Source organism: Leptopilina boulardi, unplaced genomic scaffold, assembly GCF_019393585.1.
Source record: "Leptopilina boulardi isolate dan_hultmark-lab unplaced genomic scaffold, ZJU_Lbou_2.1 LbouV2_31, whole genome shotgun sequence".
NCBI classification, from domain to species: Eukaryota; Metazoa; Arthropoda; class Insecta; order Hymenoptera; family Figitidae; genus Leptopilina; species Leptopilina boulardi.
Genome location: NW_026137874.1, coordinates 1,395,004 through 1,417,503, shown reverse-complemented (window position 1 = coordinate 1,417,503; position 22,500 = coordinate 1,395,004). Strand labels below are relative to the sequence as shown.

The following is a 22,500-nucleotide window of genomic DNA, read 5'->3' as shown; positions in this document are numbered from 1 at the left end:
ACTATACAGTGCGTGCAAGCGAAATAATTAATCTCTCATGGAGCAAGATTAAACCATGTTGTTGGTAGTGGTGGAACTAACTTTACCGACCCTCATCATGCCTCGAGTCATTGCTATGTTGCCAGATCCTAAATATCTATAAGTGCGCAAAATAAAACAAATACAAAAATTAGTAACAAATTTTCTATTATTACAACTGCCTTTTTCTGTCCTCCATAAATAATTTCTCTATCATTAACAAGAAAAATCTATTCTATTTTGAAAATTCTAATAAATATATAGTAAACAACTTCTGTCAATTGTGACCTAAATTTTTTCCCCCGAAGAAAGAAAACATTGTCAATGGGAATAAAAGCAGGATATACGTGAAAAGCACATAAAATATCGACATTCTTTCTGTTTCGAAAAGCTTTTTTCGGGGTCGAAAACAATAAAATTTGTGTTCCACATTTATAGTATTTTGTTAACAAAAGTTTTGTTCATAGAAAGCATACGCTATTTTGCTTCTCTTTTGAATTTTTTCTCTCTCTTATTCAATGGTAAAAAAAACCTGAACTCGTTTTTTTGCGTATGAAAATTATTGTACCCAATTTGAACCCAGGTTTTTCCTATGTATGCGTATATATGTAAATATCGATTGAACATTATATGTGTGTGGCACGGTTGGCTTCCAACGACCCCGAGGCGTGCAGCCCTTCGATTTATTCTGGCAATGAGGGTAGATTAGATACAGAAAAAAAACGGGGGGGAAAGGACCAAAGGGGATGAAAGGGGTATATAGAAAAGAGAGAGAGGGGAAATAAAGACCACTTGAATTTCAGGCATGCGGGATGCATGAACAAAAAAAAAGAAATGAATGCCCTTGAAACCCCATTCCATTTTTTTGCATATATTCTCACGGGTCTAATGCTATCACAAAACTAATAGGAATGCTTATGTAAAATTCAAATGAGACCTTAAAGTCGAAAGCTTTTCAACTAATATAAAAATTATAAACACTAGAAAAGTCGCGTCACACCTTTCGCAATATCGGGAAAAAGTTTTTGAATTCAGATTTATATTGATAATTTTTTTGCGTCTGTCTTAGAAAAATGATCTTCTCATTTATGGCTCAAAATTCTTTTTTATCAAAATTAAACAAAGAACCATAATCAAATTGAAAATGTTGATGCATTTCGTTTCAGCTGACAGATGTTTACTTCATGCACCAGCTGGTGGTCATGTGGGTCCTGGCTCTCTTGTTGCTAAGGGCTTTAATCACTGGATAAAATTTCCATTTTACATAATCAAAACAAAAACTAATGTCCTATAGAAAAATTAGTCATTGTCTAATTCAATTCTATTTGGAAATTTAGTAATTAATTTTACATAAATATTTTTTACTCATTATTTATAAGTACTTTTTATTATTAAAATCGCGAATTAAAAAAAAACTCAACATGTTGACGGATATAAGATTAAATGAAAAAAATATTAATGAGGTGAAGTTCAATATTATAAAATGAGTGTTTCAGACACTTTGATTACTTAGGCAAATAGCTTGGTGAGATTATAATAATTTCTCAACTAAACGAAATGCAGGTCAAGTTGGATTACAGTTAATCGTAACTCTTCCACATTATAATCGTGACTACGTTCGTTATTTTCCCCACTGTAGAGATTAAAGTATTATGAACTAGTTTTCAGCTATGTACTAAAATCAATAATACCTGCAAACTATTTTTGAAATTATAACATCATTCTCACGATAAATGATATAATTATTATATTTAAATCTTTAAGCATAAGAAAATTACGATTAATTATACAGTTTAAACTATTCGTGCGACAAAGATACGCACAGTTGGCTTCTAACATATAGGGTAAAAATAGAGGGGAACGACAAAGGATTCAAACTTACGACATTAAAACTAGGGATAATCTGTAACAAAGGAAACATTGTTAGATTTTTCATCGATTAACTTCCCTTAAGAATAAAACATCTGATGCCTGATAATAATGATCATTGACGCAAAAATTTTCTATTTGTTCAATATTTTATATCGATTTTGAGATGAAAAAAAAAATCCCATTGAGTAGTAAAAACGAGTGTCACGCAGAACAAAAGACTTTAATTAAACTTTGCTCTTTGTCCACCAAAAAAAAAAAGAAGTGACAAAGAAAGAGGAGGCGCATCTGTTGACCCTGTTGATCTGTAGAGATCCAACATATACAATAATGAATGTTTCCTGCTTTATGAGTCTTTTTTCGAAAGAAAATACAAACACCTAACCTAATCTCACATCATCCAAAGGAATTGGAGGACGTAACATTACAGGATCCGCTTACGCGACGTTCTTGGAAGAATAAGTTGACGTCTGCTTTTTATGTGTATGTGTATGTGTGTCTACTAAGATGATATGAGAGCAGTTCAGAGAAATACAGACATAGAAGAGGAGAGACCCGTTTTGTGTGCGCTCTCTTGCCTGGAAAGTCTGGCTTGCTGAGCTCAGGAGTTAGTCTGTTATTTTCTTCCTTCACTTCTCTATCTCTTTCTCTCTCTCTCTTGGTCCATCTTTCTTGCTCCTACATGAACTGTTAAGTCTTTCTTACTACGGCTTCCAAGTCGACTCTCAAAGGGTCGAAAAGTCGAGATCTGCCCGCCTCACTTCATACTTATTCAGTAAAGAAGGAGGGATAAGAGAGCGCCTTTCCATCTTCCATCTAAAGCTTCCCACACCCATAGTAAGGAACCTCTGGGTCACTCGATGCTCTCTGGATTTTAAAACGGGTCTCTCCCACCTTCTATATATTTATATAGCAGGCACCAAGATCAAAACAACACACACCAAGAGATGCTAAGTTTGGGTTAGCAGTGAATGTTTTTAGGAAATAAAAATTCCGAACGAGGACTCCCGGACAGCTGAGGAAACTTGGCGCCTCTTGATAATCTCAAGAAATGAATATTTTTCTTAGTGAATTACGTGACAAAATTTAGGATAAATCTGATTCTGATTAACAGAATCATGCAAATTGCTAATCTATTGCTGTAGACTAATTTTTAGAACACTGTTTTGACTTTTCCGCTAATTGTTTACTGTTTCATATGCAAAAATACCTGGATTTATGGAGTCAGTACAGAAGTTCGAGTCTCAGTACTGATCATACAACTTGGAAATCAACTCGGTACTGGTATTCTACAGTACTGACGTAAGTAGAAAGTAGAATCCGAAAGTTAAAATCGAATTTCTAACCCAGTAGCAGTAGTTTGACATCTAAATCTGTACGAACCGTTCTTCTCTACAACAGAATCTGCTTTTCTAGCATGATTTTGCCGCTAAATTATTTACGATGCTAAAACTACAGTGTTTTATATGCTAAAATAGCAGAATTCTAAACAATTCTATAATACCAGAGAACCTTACACCTAACGTCCGCTTTTTTCTCTCAGAAGGAATAAAGAATCAACTTCTGTTAAATCTATATATACATATATATACTTTCTCCTAAAAACACGACATAAGTTTTATATATAAAAAACGAATATAGAAATGGAAGTCAGAAATAAAAATGGAACACATGTGAGTATGAAAAGACAGCTGCCCCAACCCCTTTCGGGAAACGTCAACCATAAACATTGGACTTACGTTCATTCAGTGGAATCCGAACAAAGAAATTTAAAAAAAAACATAGGAGATACACCAATTAGTCGTGCCAGCAAGACCCCTCTCAACAATAATTGCGTTAATTACAATCAACAACCATTTTGAATTTAATTATATCATCTTTTTTTTTTAATTTTGCGTATATCTCTGAATTATTTATTAAACGAACTAAAAAAAAGTAAACCTTTCTCTTGTTTTACAATTACAATTTTTTCTTTATTCACCTGACAGGAAAATTCACAATTGTTTTCATTCTATAATAAGATTAAATCTACTCTACCTTGAAAATTTTTTTATTCCAATGGTAAATAATAAGGATCATGCGTGACTAGAGTCACGTATGCGGGTAGCTCTATTGATAAAACTAATTCTTCATTTTGTGGGTCATGGAGAAGTACAGAAATTTTATTTTTTTTTTAATTAATGTTAATAAAGTATCAATATACAATTTAAGAAATGACACAATCTGTATCGATAGAAAAAGTAAATTTGGTCTGTTCCTTTCTGATCGAAATTTTTCATGAATGCTTGAAATTTTCGAGGGTTGATTTTTGAAAATTGGAATCTAAAATGAAAATAAAAGATGAGAAATTATTTTCTCATCAGAATGATTAAAGTTAATAGAAGGTATAGGAACGGGCATTTCGCAGGAAATGAACTGCTGAGTATCTTTCCTGAGGGAAGAAGGGCGTAAAATTCGAATGTTCGCCTAGGGCTCCGGATTCGTCCAACACGATCCTGATTACGGGTTAACTTGAGTTACACGCTATCTTGATCACCGTCCGGGAGGTTCGTTGGGACCGAGGATCCGTGACGTAAGAGAAGGAGAGGTTTAAAATTTTGACGGCAGAGAGCTCAAGTGAAGAGAGTTTGTAAAATGGATGAGTTGAAGAGTCCATTATAAAACTCAGACAAGCAGAAATCAAAAAAATGTTCTAGAATTTTATTACTTCAAAATTCGAATCTTTCTAAATATATAGAAATATCAAAATTTAATGAAAATTAAAATAAAAATGAATCTATTAGAATTACTATTAATACAGTACTTTTGTAATTAACAGTAGTTGCAATGTGAAAGGCCAAAGATACATATGAAAGGCTGAAGAGATATATATAATTTTTACCAACAACAGAAGATCGTTAAGGTTTCCTGTGAAAGGCTGGTAGTTAAAAAATTTAAAACTTTACTAACGAGTAGAAGGGGAAGGGGAGCTCATTACTCTCTTCCTGCAACATTTATAGCAAAGAAAAAGTACTTTTTCCCATGGTGCAGTGACCCTTTGTCGCCGCTCGAGTGGAAAAACTCTGTATATATATATATATAACTTCGTGTATGCAAGGATAATCTGAATAATAAACGTAAAAGGATATCGAAGTCGCAATATTTTTCATCACGGACATTGTTACAATACTAATTTCTTTATTTGTCTCGTCCTACTTTACAAATCGACATCTGACCATATTCTTTTCAATAACATAACGATTATATTTACTGTTTCTATGCTCAGCGAATATATATATCAAACGATAAAGATAATTAAAAATTTTTAATTAATTTTTGTCTTTCTCACTATTTTATACTAATATTTTTTTCCCTGGTTTTTTTTTCCTATTTAATGTATTTTGCTTCAAGGAATACTCACAAATGTATATCATACTTGAGCAATCATGCAATAGAAAACTTTCCGACACAGTAGACTATAACTTTTCGTTTGAGTGAGTTCCAATGATAAACTGTAATAAAGAAGCTATGAAATCGGGTAACTATTGTTATTAATCTTTAGATCCATTTTTTCATAAAAAAAAAAGTTTTCAATTGCGTGAAGAAAGTTTTACAAGTAAAATAAAAATGAATATTTAAAAGAAAAAAAAAATATAAAAACCATCTAATTTGCTGTATATTATAATATATTTATACATAATTTAACAGTTCTATATTTGATATGTTAACTATGGGATAAAAAATTTCTGCGACAGGTGGGAAGGAAATTAAATAAAGGGTGGTTATATGCAGGGTAGCAGTCAAGTTGTTCATATTGAGCACATTTTTTTTTTTTTTTAAATTAAAAATCACACAAGAGCGTTGTTGCCAAGCGGATACCACATCAGGTATCGCATTTCCTTTCGATTTAAAACTTAACTAAAGACTATTAATAAATGATATATAAAAAATGTAGCAAAAAATTTTCATGGAAAAATTAAACTAAATAATTACATGAAATTTTTTCTAATTTTTTTCTAATACTTTTTTTTACAATTATTTTTTCATAATGCCTATTAAAATATATATAGAGTATTTAAAGAAATTAATCAAATATTACGAAATATGGAGGAAATTTGTAATTGTAATTCATAAATTTGTGAATGTTTAAAGAGTAAACATAAAAAAAATTTATTTTATTGCGTTTTACTTTAATAATAATATATAAATTTTGATTAAATAATGACGAATGGAAATTCATATTAGCGATATATTTTGAATCAAGAGTAAATTCTATTTTGCTGGTAATATTTACCTCTAGGATATATTGAAACAGTTTTGTAATAAAATGTATGTGATTGCTAACATCGATAGAGACCGGAATTTCGTTAGAATTCAAATTTAAATTAGATATGTCTATATCATTACAAATATATAAAGTATATACATATATTTGAATGAATGAAAATTGTATATGAGAATATAATATACATTGTGAAATATATAAAGTAATTAAGGCACTTAAATCGTCATGGATGTGAAATATGTAGATATCGTCAAGTGGGTCAAATGATCTTAAATTACCTTTACAGTATATATATATGTAAAATCAACGAACCAAAACTTTTTATAGTTAAACAATGTTGAAAAGGAAAAATTTTTTTTTTTCAAATTATTCAAATAAAATAATTCAATTTTTCAGTAAAATAATTAAAAAATTGTCTTCAATTATTTTATTAAAGTATATAATTAAAATTATCTTTAAATATATTTAATCAAATTATTGAAATTTTTAATTAATTAATAATATTATTATAATAATTATAATATTTTTTTTTATTATTTCAAATAATTTAAATATAGTTACTTTCTTTCTTCATATACAATATAATAAATTGCGAGACAAATTTAGAAACCGACCCTAAATCTCATGAAGTTTTTTTTCGGGGCGAATTACAAGAATAGAAAGTACGCAATTGCTCAAAGGAAACTACGCTGAGTGTATGTTAAATTCAAATTACCCCCTGATTCACAGTTACAATTTTACTCAGTAACAAGAAAACGTACTTTACCCATTGAATCTAAATTACTATTATATAAATCTATTATATATATATATATAAAACACATCTATTCTTTTTTTTTCAATACTTTTATTTTATATTCCTAATTTAATTATTTTTTCTTGGAAAAAAAAAATAATTTTTCCAAATTTTTTTTTGAATAAAACAAAGAGTTTTTTTTTCTATGGAAAAAATAAAGAAAAATTTTTCATGTAATTTTTTTTTTTTTTTTTGAAATTATAATAATCGTCACGGATAAAAGATGAAATGAGAGACGTGTAATTTTCTAGTTTAAACGTTATATACCTGGAAAAACATTCCCTCTTATCTTTGGACTATGTCTAAGACTAGTTCCAGCTCAGAAGCTAGTTTTATGGCTATGAGCTACAAGAACAAGGCGATTGTATATAGGAACGAGGGCGGGGGGTCGTTGGCACGATTAAGAGAACAATGCCAGCTTCTGCAGAGCGCGGAAACTAACACGAATCCACCTCCTCTCTTTGGACAGAATTATCAGATCATAAGGTCATAAAATATCACTAGCTAAGCCGTAATCTAAATCGCGTAGGAAATACAAAACCCAAGCCAGCAAATTACATATACATATATATACATTTAAAAGATAATTATACATTGAAAAAAAATTTATTTGATTCAAATAAATATATATTATTATCAAATAAATATTTACTTGAGGCAAATAATTTTTTATTTGAATTAAATAAATTTTATTTAAACCAATAATTTTTCTATTTAAAACAAATACTATTTAATTGACTCAAAAAAATAGGAAAAATTGTTAAAATATTTATTTGATAATAAATTTTTTCATCTAAAATTTTGAAATAACTAAAAATCTACATTTTATAGAAAGTATGAGGCAAAAAAAAAGTAAAAAAAAAAAGTTTAAAGAAAGAAAAATTTGTTAATTTTTTTTTCCACATTTAAATATGTGAGTCATTCAACAAATCTCATAGGTCTAACCTTTGAATATATTTGCAAAAGCTGGGAGCGGTTAAGTCAAGCGTAGAAGAAATAAATTACCAGACTTGCTTGGCATGTACGCTATTATTCCTCCAACAAAGTATAAGAAATTTTTTTTTTTTCTCTTCTTTCAAAATATACATTGATTTGAATTCAATTGCTGTGCGTCTATATATTCTCAACGATATCTTCTATTAAATTTCAAAAAAGTTTCTTAAATAAACCCGCAGATATATTATATATGATAACTTCCCTTATATACAAATAATATTCCCATATCCTCAAAGGCAAATATCTTTCGAAGATAAATATTTTCTTGTTGAAGTTTATTTTTTTACGAATATTTAAAAAAAATATTTTAATTGAATCATTTTTAGTTTTTATTTTATTTTTTTAATAAAATTTTTAAAAATTTGAACGAGAATGTAAGAAATAAAAATATAATAATAATTTTATACGATAATAAATATTTATTTATGAGACAAATATATTTTTTCTCTTCGCGTTAAAAAATGAATTTTTTTTCCCCAAAGAGATAACTCTTATCGTATATATAATCAATTTATTTATTTAGAACTAAATCGTTAAATTAACTGACGTTTTAAATCAGCAAAGTTGTAACGAATGCCTTCATAGTGAGTTTAATTACATACTGGTTTGCCGAAGAAGCACCTGTCTTTCTTACACAAACGAATGCCATATTTGTTAGCGAATGCTCGATAGTGTTTCGCAAAATGACGCTTTGGAAGGAATATAACGGTTTTTTTTTTTTTTTTTTTCATCGAAGTTTCACGTAGCAACGAGCCATTTCTATCTTACTTCTTTATAAGATTAATATTTATAAGAAAAACTACCCAAGTTTCCTTCTTAAGTGCATGAAGCAGATGCAAACATTATATATACAAATGGAGAACAAAAAAAAAAAAACTTGAGCAGTTTATCAAGTTTTTGAAAAATTTCAAAAAAAGAAGTTGGAAGTGCACATGAAAATTAACTACCTAATTATGCCAAGAAACTTTAAATATTATGTACAACGAATGATTCATGAATTTAATACGCACGTACAAAAGAAAATTAAACTTTTCCAACAAATCATACAAAAAATTTTTTTCAAAATATAAAAAAAAATTAATACACCACTGAAAAAAAAATTTATTTGATTCAAATACCGGTGTATTTGGTTATTATCAAATAAATATTTACTTGAATCAAATATTTCTTATTTGAATCAAATAAATTGTATTTGCTTCAAATACTGAAATATTTGATTCAAATAAATATTTATTTGATAATAACCAAATACACCGGTATTTGAATAAAATAAATTTTTTTTTCAGTGTAAAAATTATTTTTAATTGACAAAATTACACTGAAAAAAAAATTTATTTGCTTCAAATACTCGATTACTTGACTAATATCAAATAAATATTTACTTAAAGCAAATAATTATTATTTAAATTAAATAAATTGTATTTGAACCAATAATTTCTGTATTTGAAACAAATACCATTTAATTGTCTCAAATAATAATTATTTGATATACAAATAAATATTTATTTGATAATAGTTAAGTAATCGAGTATTTGAATCAAATTTTTTTTCAGTAAAAAAAATTGTCTTTTTTTAATTTTTAACTTTTTTATTCCCTAATAATTTTTTTTTTTTTTATTACTTTTCTTATATGTGCGATTTAAACGCACTTGAAACGAGTGTACATTATACACGTTAAATTTATCTGAGTAACTTATCTGTTAAGATTAGCAAACAAAATACGAGTTCACATGTGTGCACATGAATTACAACTTCTTAGGATTTCATGAATGTTTCGTATAAAATTATACTTCTTTTTCCCTAACAGAAAAATATGCTTTCATGTCCAAATTTTGAAAATAATTCAATAAAAGAATTTAATGAAAAATTCATAGAAAAAATAATTTTCCATAATCATTTTTTTTTAACCTTATTTTTTGAATTTAAAAAATCGATTTTCTTCATTCTCAACAGAAATTAATTAATAAAAAGACAATTTAATGATTTTATATTGCATAATGAAACAGAAAAAAAAATTGAAATATAAAAAAAATATTTACTTGAACCAAATAATTTTTATTTAAATTAAATAAATTGTATTTGAACCAAACAAATTTGACTCAAAAAATTATTTGGTTCAAGTAAATATTTGATAAATCGATTATTTGAATCAAATAAATTTTTTTTTCTATCAATTTTTAATTAATTCAAAACTAAAATATATTCAAATGTAAAGCAACTTAAAATTGTTTAAATTAAGATTACAACCTTGAATTCTTTCATTGTACTCCCATTCACGGATATGTAACATGGCCTTAAATTAGATAATCATTTATTTGATGGTGAAATTTATCTAAAGTAGAAAAATAGTTTCAGAGAAAAAAAAAAATTCTAAAATTGTTTTCCATTTGAAATATACAGCAGCTCATTTATGCAAAGCCTTTAATTTTTGGTTTTCCTCTAGATTTCTGAAGGCACTTTATGGTTTTACTGCGGCTCTAAAATTGACGTGTAATAAATGTGCAATTTCATAAGTATGCAGCGCCAAAAAAAAATAAAAAAAAATAAACTTTAAAAATCGTAGAGTCAAAGAAGGAATGAAGAGGAGTAGAGAAAATGGCCTCGGCGCCGAAATCAAGGTGTAATTTTGGTAAAAGAGAGACCCATGCATTCTATAATACTACGAGAGAGATTCGAATGCAACGTTGCCATATCGTCGTTTGTTTTGCCCAAGAATTGACTCTTAAGTTGTTCACGCGATATGAACATATCTCAACCTTAAAGTTTTACAAAGGTGCTTCTCTAATATATGTGATTAAGAGATTTCTCGAAGGAACATCCTATCCAAATATGGCTAGACGAGAAGAAATTTAGATTTAATTCTCTTTTTTCAGAGAGAGAAAAAAAGAAAATTGTTGTTTATGACAAAACAGATAATGGAAAATCGATAAGAAGATTATTTGAAATAATCTCAAATATTATTATACATCTGGAAAAAGATTCACATTGTCATTTTATAAATGATCCGACATTATAAAATCCAATGAGTTTTATTTCTATATTTAAAATTTGAAAAATGTTATTTTCAAGAGAAAAAATTTATTTTCATTGGAAAAATAAATTTTCCCTTTTGAATAATTTTTTCAAATATTAGCAATTTTTAAAAACAAAAAAAATTGGTAATTGAGTTCCAGGAACAGACACGAAGGTAAGCAGGTAAGAAAGAATAGAATAAGCTTGCGGGTTTACCTATTTGAATCCCTTTGTTGGAAAATAAACGAAGGGACAGGTGGCAAGCGCTGAGATTCATAACAATGAAGAACGAAAATCCACGTCTATAAAGCTGTCCAACATTTTGGAATATTAGAAATTCTAGTACTATGCAAAAATTCAAAATAATAATAATTTCTAATCCGGAACTAACCTCAATAAAACATACCAGTAACTTTAAATTTATCAATGGAAAAATAATATTTCCTTTTTCAGAAGAATTTCAAATACCTGGATATAAACCTCCCTCAGCTGCGTATATAGTAAATTTTAGATACAAATAAAACTTTCGGAAGAGAAAACCAACCATAAAGTCTGACAATTTTCAATGAGAAAATAGAAAACTAAAATCACAATTTTTCTATTATATATTTCAAAAATGTTATTAAAAAAAAAAAACATTTTTTTTCTCTTGTATAAAAGAATTATTTTTTTTAAATTCGCAAAAAATAAAACAAAATTTCTTTTCACAAAAATAAATTTACATTTTTCATTTCTTGATATATTTTTCAATAACGAAAATAATTTTAATTCAAATTCACGGAGAACGTTATTTACGTAACTGTCATTGACTTTTTAATATAATCTTTAAATATCATAATTTCGAAAGAATTCGAAAGCTGTTTACCAAAATTAAACATATTTCAAAACAGTAATGGAATAATCAACTAAACCAATTTTTATATTGGTAAAAAAAAATTTTTTCGATAAAAAAATTGAAAATACAATTTTCTTTAATTACTATTGAGAAAAATTATTAAAATCTGTTCTAGTCACGTGAAATGAATTGTTTATACAAGAGAAAAAAAAAGGAAATTCTTTCGTGTGAAGTATTTCACATGTAACGATCATTGTTTGAAATATCACTTATAATGCTATATACGTGACTCTTTTGCTTCAGTTAATGACTTTAATAGGAATAATGGCAAAAAAAAAAACACACAGCCAATCATCACTCGGGGTCATGGCAAATGTTGTCCCAAGTTGTGGACAGCATATTGAATCATTGAAAATTGCTTCTTAATGTTATTATTTATGATCAAGAGACGTCGGTATAAAAATGATTTCAAATGTGAGGTTCATGACAGTTTTTACTTGATGATTTTTAGTTTTAAATCAAGTTAAAGATAGGAATTAAAATTATTGATTCAAAGAGAAATACTCTTTGTGCAAATAACGATATATTAAGAAACAATTTCAATTTAATTCGAAGTAAATTGATTTCTTAAGGAAATTTTATCTATATAATTTTTTTTCCACTCACAGTTAATTCCAATTTTCCTTCCTTTTTTTCCAAATTTCTTTTTGTAATATTAATTTCATACCTGAAAAATAAAAAAAAAATTAACAAATAAAAAACAATTTGTTTTATATTTTACGTAACTGTAAACAATTTACAAAATATTATTATTCACTTTCTTGTAATTATTATTTATATTATTCTCATTTTTTGTTATTATTATTATCGTCATCACCGGTTCTTATTATTGTCATTTTACGGCTAATTTGCATTTAGCAATGTATAATGAAATATTTATTTATTTATTTATTTATCAATAAGGAAAATTTTTTTATTAATATTTACAAATGAGTAATTTTTAAAAAAGCACATTATTTTACTAAATAATATAAAATTAATATGCTCAAATTAGTTGTCTTAACAGATCGTAATTTTTTACGATAATTAAAAATAAAACAATGGCAAAATGTAAGTAAAAGTCAATAAAAACCATGCAGAAAATGGAGGAATCACCTTTTGACCCTTTGTCTTAAAATACATGAAAAACTATTTCTTTAGCCAATTTTTTTTTACAAAACTCTTTAAATTTTCAATTAATTATTAAAATACATGCATATGCAATTAATTATTTAAATATTATTTAGATAATCTGTTAATGCGATTAATGAAAATAAAAAATTAAGGTTAGGTTGACTGTCGAAAGCGTGTATATACATATACATACATTATATTCATCTTAAATATTCATTATATTTACCGTATCAAATTTTCTTGGAAATATTTTATTACACTTTCACCATTGTTTAAATATAAAAAAACTACAATTAATTAATTTAAATTGACAATAAAAGAAAAACATTAGGAATTCAAACAAATAAATTTGCACTCAAGATGGCAGCACTTGCTGGACAACTTGCAAATTCCAAGAAAAGGCGCTCGGAACACCCCGCCGTTTTTACCTTTGTTATACACGCGACATTTAACCAAATAAATGATTGTTATCACAAGAATCATACTTTTAATGATAATTGAATTTGATTTTCATGGTATAAATAAAAAAAGAGATCATTCACCTTTTTCAACAAAGAAGAAACAACGTCGTTGACCTTTTCGAACCCAGATCAACCGCCAAAAGCAGGATCTAGATAAAATTTGTCATCTCTCCATGTGTCGACACTTAAACAATATGCACACATTAACACTACATTAACATGTCACTTTTTAACACACTTTTTCACTTTAAAACACTTTTAATACGTCGAAAAAAAGAATTTTTCACCATTGCCAAAGAATGTGTAATAGCGCCAACCGGACGCATGGCTGGAATATTCATTGGCGCTAGTATCGCCAAACTACAATAACTTGATATCAATTCTGATTGGTGGACAATTAATGAAGTCACCAATCGGATGAATATATTCCTCTCTTTGTTGTATATATTTTTTTTTAATTAATATTCTCAATTTTGCAAATAAATATATATTGTATATATTTAAAAAAGATTTTTTATATAAATAAATTAAAGTTTTACAATTTTTAAATATATAAAATCTTATAGTTTAAAGTCAGAAAGAAAAATTGTAGAGAATATTTTTTTTTTTTTAAGTTCTCGCGCGTGACGCCTAGAGGTCAGAGTCGTCGCTACGCGTGCGTCAAAAGTCAGAAAGAGAGAGATAGAGAGAGTGTCAATATTTGAAAATTAAAAACAATAATTTTTCTAAGATTTTTCAAAAAATTTACAAATGAAAATTCTACTAAAGTGTACAAATAAGTTTTATAGAAAAGTTTATCATCCGGAAATGACAAATGTCAGTTAGAAAAAGTGGTAAAATATGAATTATCTGAACACTATAGCGGCTAGTGGAGTTGCTGGAGATGTCAATCTTCAGTTGAATAATGTTGAAGTTTTATATACTAAAGTGCAAAAAGTTTATATTAAACCTCAACTTAAAGAAGAAAGACAAAGGGATCTTCGTGTTAATGTTGAAATTCACGCAGGAATAAGTCCCGTTTGTCGCAAGGTAAAAATTTTAATAACACTATAAACATAACCTCTTTCCACTCTAACAACAAAAGTTATAATTAATTTTGTAGTTTAAATTGTAAAATTACATGATAAGGTACAATATTTTCTTACAAAATTGTATAATTTTACTTTATTCAATATGATGATTACTATTTTGAAATTAGAAATAAATATAAAAATTCTATGTGTTTTCACATAAGCAAAGCGGCTTTTGCGTTGTAAACGTCCAATCATCACAAAGCTTTTTATTTACATCCTTTGTGTCATTTTTTTTTTAATTTCCCCTAAAAATGTCATTTTTATTAAAAATTTTATATGACGATTATTATTATTAATGCAATAAATATTAGAAAATAATTTTAAATCATTTTTTTTAGAGTTTATGCGTTTTATTAGCAGACGATGATGATCCATGTTTTCTCTACTCTTTATTTATAACCGAAGATGATTTTAAAATTTTGAAAGCTCAACAAGGATTACTTGTTGATTTTGATAATTTTGCAACGCAATTAATATATCTTTTGGAACAATGTCAAGTACCAGCGACAAGTTTATCAAAAACTCCAAAATTTCTCATGCTATTGTCCGAGGAAAGTGGAGAATGGACTTTCAAATTCGTTGAGACAAACAATTTCAAGCATCTTTGTCATTTATGCTTAAATATCGCTCCAGCAAATGATTCACACATCAAGACACATATGGCTATGAAAATCAAACAATTAAAAGAGAGTTTATTACAAAAAGATCGTGACATTCTTAATTTGGAAGCAAGACAATCTGATTTAAATTGTAAACTAGAATCAAAAGTAAAGGACCTCGATCAACTTGAACAAAAATGGGTTACTGAAAAAACACAATTGCAAATGAGTTTAGCGCAACAGATGAATTTAGAAAAAGAAAGGTTCGTTTTATATTTTAACTATCAATGTATTTTTTTTTTAATTTATATTTCTAGTAACAATTACCATAAATTCTTTTACAGATTGTCACAGCTAAAAATGGAATTACAACATCAATGTGAGAGGGAAAAAATGGAATTAGAACAAAGACACAGTGAAATAATTAAACATGTTCATACAGAATTGGCGGAATTTAAAACACAAAATATAACATACAAAGATAAACAATCATTTCTTGAGGCAACAAATTCAGAACAATTAAAACAAATACAAACTCTTGAGAAAGAACTCAATCTTGTACAACGAGATCTTTCTCTTTTAAAAAAGCAAAATTCAAAACTCGACGGTGATTATCATGATAAAGATAAATCAGTTAATAGTTTAAAAACAAAAGTTGCCGTACTTGAACAAGAAATGAAGGATAAAACAATTTTAATAAATAAACATACAGAAATGTTGAAAAATGCCAAGGAACAAAAACAAAGATTAGAGGAGCTTCTTGCCGAAAAAGATAATCAATTACAAAGAAAACAAAATTCATTAACACGATTGAGTGATGAATTAGTGAAAGCAAATGAGATTCTTGCAAAAATACAAAATGAACTTGCATCAACGAAAAATAAATTAAAACTTCGAACGGGCATTGCACTAGAGCAAGAGAGATTAATTGACGCTACACACAAACAAGTTGGTCAATTGGAAAATAAAATAGAAAATTTCACAAAAGAATCAAAAGACGCAAAGGCAGAAATTGATAATTTAAAAGAACAAGTGAAAAATTTGCAAACGCAAATCGAAGAAAAGGACAAAACCATCAAGAATAATGACAATGGTAAGAGATATTTTTTTTTCATTTTAGATTTTGGAAATTCGAATTTTTTTTTTTAATCAACATTTTTCTTGCAGTTATCAGTTGGCTTAATAGAAGATTGGCCGATAATCAAACACCATTGCACAGTGCAACAAATGCAATGACATCTGTGCCAACATCAATTCAATTAACATTACCGCGAACAAATAAATTTATTCCCAATAGATTTGAAACACGAACACCAGCGCCGAGTACAACTCAAGCAAATGCTTCTTCACTCTCAGCGTTACCTCTTAGAAATTCTATTATGCAAAATTCAAATATTAATCGATCATCAGCAAGATCAACGGGTGTTGGAGTAAGTGATATGACAAGTGGTATGAATTTTAATAAACCTGGACAAATTTCAAGTACAAGTACACCACTCGATCGTATGAATGGTTTAAGTAAATCGCCAAATTCTGGTGGTATATCAACAGTGCCACCAATTATTGAAAATAATAATGCTCCATTTATGGCGAATGGAAAGGCAAAAAGTACGAGTAATCTACAAGGTGGCCTTCGTCGTTCCGTATTAGATAAACCACTTTTGCCATCATCGTATTTTCCCAAGACTCTCCACTGAATTAGAAAAAAAAAGAAAGAGAGAAGGTGGGAGTACAATATTAGATAATTAATTTTTAAACAATTATATATAAGTTGAAGAGTACAAATAAATTTGAAATCTCAGAAAGCAGACGTTTTCTCGTCTTTAAAAAAGTATAAAAAGAAAAATTTAAAAATTTATTTTTTCAATTTTGTAGTAAACAAAAATGCCAAGATATTTCTCAAATTCTAAACGATTTTTAAAAATAAAACTTCATTAATTTTTTTTATCAATTAACAATTATACAGTTTTTAGTTTTAATTATTCTGTAAAAAAAAGTTTACCAATCGAATATTTTCTTAAAAAATAATGGGTTTTTAACGTAATTTCTGAAAATGACTTGAAAAATAATTTTTTCATTGGAAACGTGAGAAATATTTCGAACAATTGTAGTTTGCTCAGCATTAATTGTAGAATTTTTAGAATAAGGGAACAATATTTAAAAAAAAAAAAAACAATAATGTTAAATGAGAGTGTTGAAATGAAAATGTAGATTTAAAAATTATGACCATAAACAAAAACAAAAAAGTACAAAAAAATGTACCTGGAGAAAATGCAATTTAAAAACAAAAAAAACTCTTCTGTTAAAAAAAAATCCTGATATATAATATAAAAAACGAATTCATTTTTTTTCTACGTTTTCGTAAGGTATTTTGCCTAAAAGGAAGACTGCCAGGATTGTAGACAGTATTAATTAAGATAATATCTAGAAGAATAAGTTACAGTTTGTAATAAGCAATTATTGTTTATACTATAACTTTTGTACATAAATGAAGAATAAATATTTTATAAAATGATGAAATACGTTGTTATCAAGTCTCGTTGAGTTTTCAAATTAATTTTGATATCACAATTTTTTAGTACTTTTTTTTTTAAATTTACATTTATGATATGACTCTAACGAGGCTTTTGACATTTTTTTTTACTTTTTCAAAGAAAAAAAATGTTCATTTTGCCACACTCTAAAAATAAATTAAGAATTTATTAATTTGTTAAAAACTCAAGTTTTTAGAACTAAAATTATTTGTTTCTTTTTTTTGCATCTAATCAAATTGTTAATAATTTTTCAATTAAATCAAAGTTAATTATATAAAAATAGGCTTTTTAAAATTAAACAGTTAATTATTTTTTTAAATTTTCTAAAAGAAATTCATTTTAAATATTATAGAGAAAATATAGTCTATTACATAGACGTATACTTTATAGTTCAAAAAATAAGAGAAATTTTTATGTAATTAATAATTGTTAAAAATAAGTAAACTTTTCCCTGAAATTAAGAAAAATAGTTTGTCTTTTACATTGAATGATACTTTTTTCGTTTCAAAATTCTATCAATTGTCTAAAGACTCTTTTTTGTAATACTGTTTACAAAATCTAAATAATAAAATAATAATATTAATTTACTAGTGGTGCGATTATTGATTCCGGAGGTAATTCTGAATCTCCCACATCCAAATGAGAAATATCCATTCTTTTGCGTCTGCGTTCACATTTTGGACAAAGTTTGCTAGAATTTAAGCATCTTGAATGGAAAACTGCATTACAAGCTCCGCACTGTAATCATTTTTTATTAATAAGCATTTGTTTTAGTATTTTTTTAAATTATTGGATTAAATTCAGTAACTTAAATTTTTTTTCAAAAATAATAATAATAAATTAAAATTCTCTTACCCGATATGTTGAATCCAAATCAAATGGATAAATAACTTTTGGATTTTTACAGACTTCGCAAATAAAACCTTTTTGACTGCAAAGCCAACATCCCATTACATGATTTTTAGCGAATTCAATAATTTTTTGCAATTGTTGCGCCAGCGCACCATTTGGAACATCCAATAAATCAGATACAGAATATTGATGAATATGTTCATACAAATAATCACGGGGGAAAACTTTTTTTTGCAATGATTCAATAACAGGCTCACGACACGTAAATAAATAGGCGCGCAATAAATTCAATTGAATTCTTAATGTTTGAAGTTGAGCCATTGGTTCGACAGCTGAATAAATTTTTGGATTTATTGTCTTTAAATCCAATAGTGCTGAGGAATTTGTTAAATATGTCGCTGCTCTTTGACAAACGGGATAATGCTTTAAATCCCAATTATGTATAATTCGCGATGGAATTAAAAATTCCTCATCCGACATACAATTTGAACAATAATAATCGCCAAAGAAAAAGCAAACATGAGCTGTTGAAAATGTCATTCCAATTGAATGTCCACAATCGTAGCAACTATAATTTTGAGCGTCAAGACCACGTTCTCTTGGAATTTTTTCTAATTGCTCATCAAAGCTCACAGAAATCTGTAAAATTAAAATTACATTTTGACAATTGAAATTAATAATTTAAATTAATGTGAAATAAAATTACCCTCTCATTGTTTGGAGCAATTGATTCAACAGGAATTGGTTGACTAAGTGGATAAGTATTAATAAGTTCCTGAAGATCTGGTGATAAACTATATCCAGCAGGATTGTAACTCTTTATTAATGCATCGTAAGTTGGTGCCTCTTGTGTATATCTATTGTCAGAATTTTGTGATATCACAGATGAAGTTAATGAAGATGCACAGTCCTCAAAAGAAGTTGACCAACCTAATCTTCCTACAAGAGAATTACCTAATCCTTGTGCTTCAGATTCTTTTTTATCAGATTCCTCATCATCTTTCGACTCTTTTTCATTTTCTTCAATTCCATTTTCCTTAGTTTCTAAATTTTCCAATGAATTATTTTCATTATTCTCTTTTATTTCTATTTGCTTTTCCTTCAAATTTTCCTCTCTCTTACGATCCATCATCATTCTCTCTCGTCTCTCTTTTCTTTTTTCTCTTCGTTCAAATTCCAAATCCTTCACCTCATCGTCCGTTGTCTCGGAACCAATTGCCAAATCTTGTAAATTTTGCATATCTTTCTGTTTAGTTTTTAAAATAATTTTAAGAGCATCGTCCTCTGAGAGACAGCCAATATTATTAATAGTCGATAATGATGAATTAAAAGAACCTAAACTTCCAATGGAACTTGCCGTTTCGATTTCTTCAAATGTATCATTACTATCGCTGCTTATTGTTTTTGCAATATCGACTGCACTAAAAACTGGACACGATTTTAATGGTGGTGACCAAATTGCTGCCATTAATAATGGTGTACTCGACCAAAAATTCAAAAGACTTGAATTACAAGCGAGTTCAAATCTCACGTAATCCATATTTTCGATTAATTTCTGTGTTATTTCCACAAGATCTAAATCTCTTATGAATGCTGCTTTATTGTAATAAGGCTTTAGGGCAGAATTATCTCGATGAATTGAAGTAAAATAACTTGCTAAAATTCCTTCATTTAAAGCAATTCGAATCCAAGCACGACAATAACCAACTTCAGTTGTAACTTGTGTTAATGTTTGTATTTGATCAATAATTTGACGATGAGAAAAAACAAGTAAAGGTCCCCAAAAACTTGGCTGTGGCATTGCATCAAAATCAGGACCATTAAGTGCTTCAGTCACTCTATTTAAAAGACTGTCCTTTAATCCATGTAGAAAAATTGCTTCTAAAATGAAACAAAGTGCCATTGTCTCCTCGCAATTTGCCACTGGAACACCTTCTACGACACCTGGCGCACTTTGCATTTCCATTACGCAGGTATTTAATTGACGTTGAAGCGATTCCCGAACAAGAATATCTCTCTTGTTTGCCGCGGAATTCACCTGCAAAAAAAGAAATTTTAACTAATTTATTTCGTTAATTTAAAAGAAAAAATTTCTCACTTAAAAAAAATGTAGGACTAATTTCCTACGAGTTTGACGTTTAAATGATAATCAAAAAAAATTAGAATTTTACAAACATAAACAATTAAATTTGAATACTAATTATATAGTATTAAATATTAAATGACGCAGTAATGTTAGAAAACTTTCACTGCTTTTCTAAACAAAAAAACTAAATTTAAAAATGCTTACCTTTCTCAGAAGGGAAATCATAATTGCTAAATTGACACTTTGCGTAATTACTGAGAATCAATTTATGATATTTGATCATGATATTTTGAAAAAAAGAAAATAATCAGCTAAATTGATCATAGAAATCAAAAACGATTGCCCTTGATGAAAATGACAATTGAAAACAAAGACTGCATAATATATTAAATGAAATTTCGTTCATATCAAACATTAAAGAGGAAGTACAAAAGATAAAATAAATTACTTTTGAACTTTAACCCGATAAAATTGTCGTCTAGTATATATTCAAAGAATTATATCGCACTATCATTGTTTAGGTTAGAATGACGCATATCGATATACAAATACATTTCGATTTGCAAATATAAGAAACTGGACAGCGAATAATTTTACATTTTATCAAAAATTTGTTAATTTCATCACAATATTACGAAACACTATTTAATTGTCGATGTCAACAATTACACAATTTAGACAATTTTTTTTTTCCTTTTTTAATTTGTACACACGCACACATGTAAACATAACATAACATTTTGGTACTTGTTTCTTGACACTAGGTGCGCTGCTATCAAGATGCGCGCGCAGACTGATCGTACTTCACAGAACTGTAAAAATAACGGACATTTATAATACAATTTTCTCTCTAAAAGTTATTGTTTACAAATTGTTATTAATTAATAAAGTGTTTTAATTAACTATAAAGTATAAATTCATTATGAATAAGGGTTATATAATACCTATATCATTTAAATCACTAAATTCGAAAACAATCGGAATAAATAATAGCCCACCTTTTTTGCCTATATGAAGGGATTTGTTTACTAATTTCAATTTACAGGTAATTAATATATAATTATATTAGACACCTAGGGGATATAAATAAATTGAAGAAAATATCAAATTCCAATTTTTTACTGATTAATTTGATATAAAAATATATTAGAAGTGTTTTCAGTTAAAAATGTCTTAAATTTGCAAATTAGAAACGATTTGAAGTGTAATATATTACAAAACAAAAAAGATTGTACTATTGTTAAGAAACATATATAAGTTTTACGCTTTCTTTCATATTGCAATAGAAGCCAAATTAAATGCCCCCCCCCTTGAAGATGTGAACACATATTATGACTATATACGTGAATCCAAGCACGATAATGATGTAATAACGTGTTCTCACTAGATATGGATAATAGTTTTTACAAAACTAGCCAAGAACCAATTCTAGACATTTAATATTATGTATATATTATTATATTTGGATTACATGGGAATAACATAATTCACAGTTTGACATCAACTTTCTCTCACCAATTACAGAAGTAATTAATTGTGTCTATGTCTATATATGTGAATTTATTTTATATACAACACGACCTGCACAATATTTGCTGACTGGAATTGATAAAATATATTTGAGAAAAATATATATAATAGACGTAAAAATCTTAAAAACAAAATTAATATTGCACACAGTGTCTCAATTAAAAAAATGAGGTGAGTTAATTTTTTTCCAATTTCTTTTTTAATTTGTTTTTATACTTTTTTATAATAATAAATTTATTATAATTTATTTTTAATAGTAAATTATATTAACAGATTTATTATTAAATGAATTTTATGAGTTTATTTTTTTTTATAGTTTATAACTTCCCTTATATATATAGTTAAATGCGGTGATATGGTGATAAAAAAAATGATGTCCCTTCTATTTTCCTGTTCTCATTT

General features: G+C 27.5%; 3 protein-coding genes across 7 annotated transcripts in view; 1 reads left to right on the top strand and 2 right to left on the bottom strand.

Moving 5' to 3' along the window:
• LOC127283478 (inositol-pentakisphosphate 2-kinase) overlaps nt 1–13,764 on the bottom strand; it is a 94,729-nt gene extending 80,965 nt beyond the window's left edge. For 3 of the 5 annotated variants that reach the window (XM_051308396.1, XM_051308393.1, XM_051308395.1), the window contains exon 1: nt 13,506–13,764. The gene's annotated coding sequence lies outside the window, so the exon portion shown is untranslated. Of the gene's footprint in view, nt 1–12,456; nt 12,518–13,156; nt 13,252–13,505 lie in introns of those variants that run through there. The other 2 variants (XM_051308397.1, XM_051308394.1) reach the window with 2 other exon arrangements.
• Nucleotides 13,765–14,076: 312 nt separating this feature from the next.
• Nucleotides 14,077–17,616, top strand: LOC127283499 (spindle assembly abnormal protein 6 homolog). The gene is made up of 4 exons (XM_051308432.1): nt 14,077–14,453; nt 14,836–15,359; nt 15,441–16,189; nt 16,264–17,616. Exons 1-4 carry the CDS (start codon nt 14,265–14,267, stop codon nt 16,791–16,793), a joined length of 1,992 nt encoding a protein of 663 aa, XP_051164389.1. The 5' UTR covers nt 14,077–14,264; the 3' UTR covers nt 16,794–17,616.
• LOC127283498 (pleckstrin homology domain-containing family M member 1) lies at nt 17,522–21,344 on the bottom strand. Its single transcript, XM_051308431.1, has 4 exons — nt 20,773–21,344; nt 19,189–20,520; nt 18,486–19,121; nt 17,522–18,368 (listed from the first exon to the last, which is right to left on the bottom strand). The coding sequence occupies exons 1-4, from the start codon at nt 20,791–20,793 to the stop codon at nt 18,210–18,212; spliced, it is 2,148 nt and encodes a 715-aa protein (XP_051164388.1). The 5' UTR covers nt 20,794–21,344; the 3' UTR covers nt 17,522–18,209.
• Between the last annotated feature and the right edge of the window lie 1,156 nt (nt 21,345–22,500).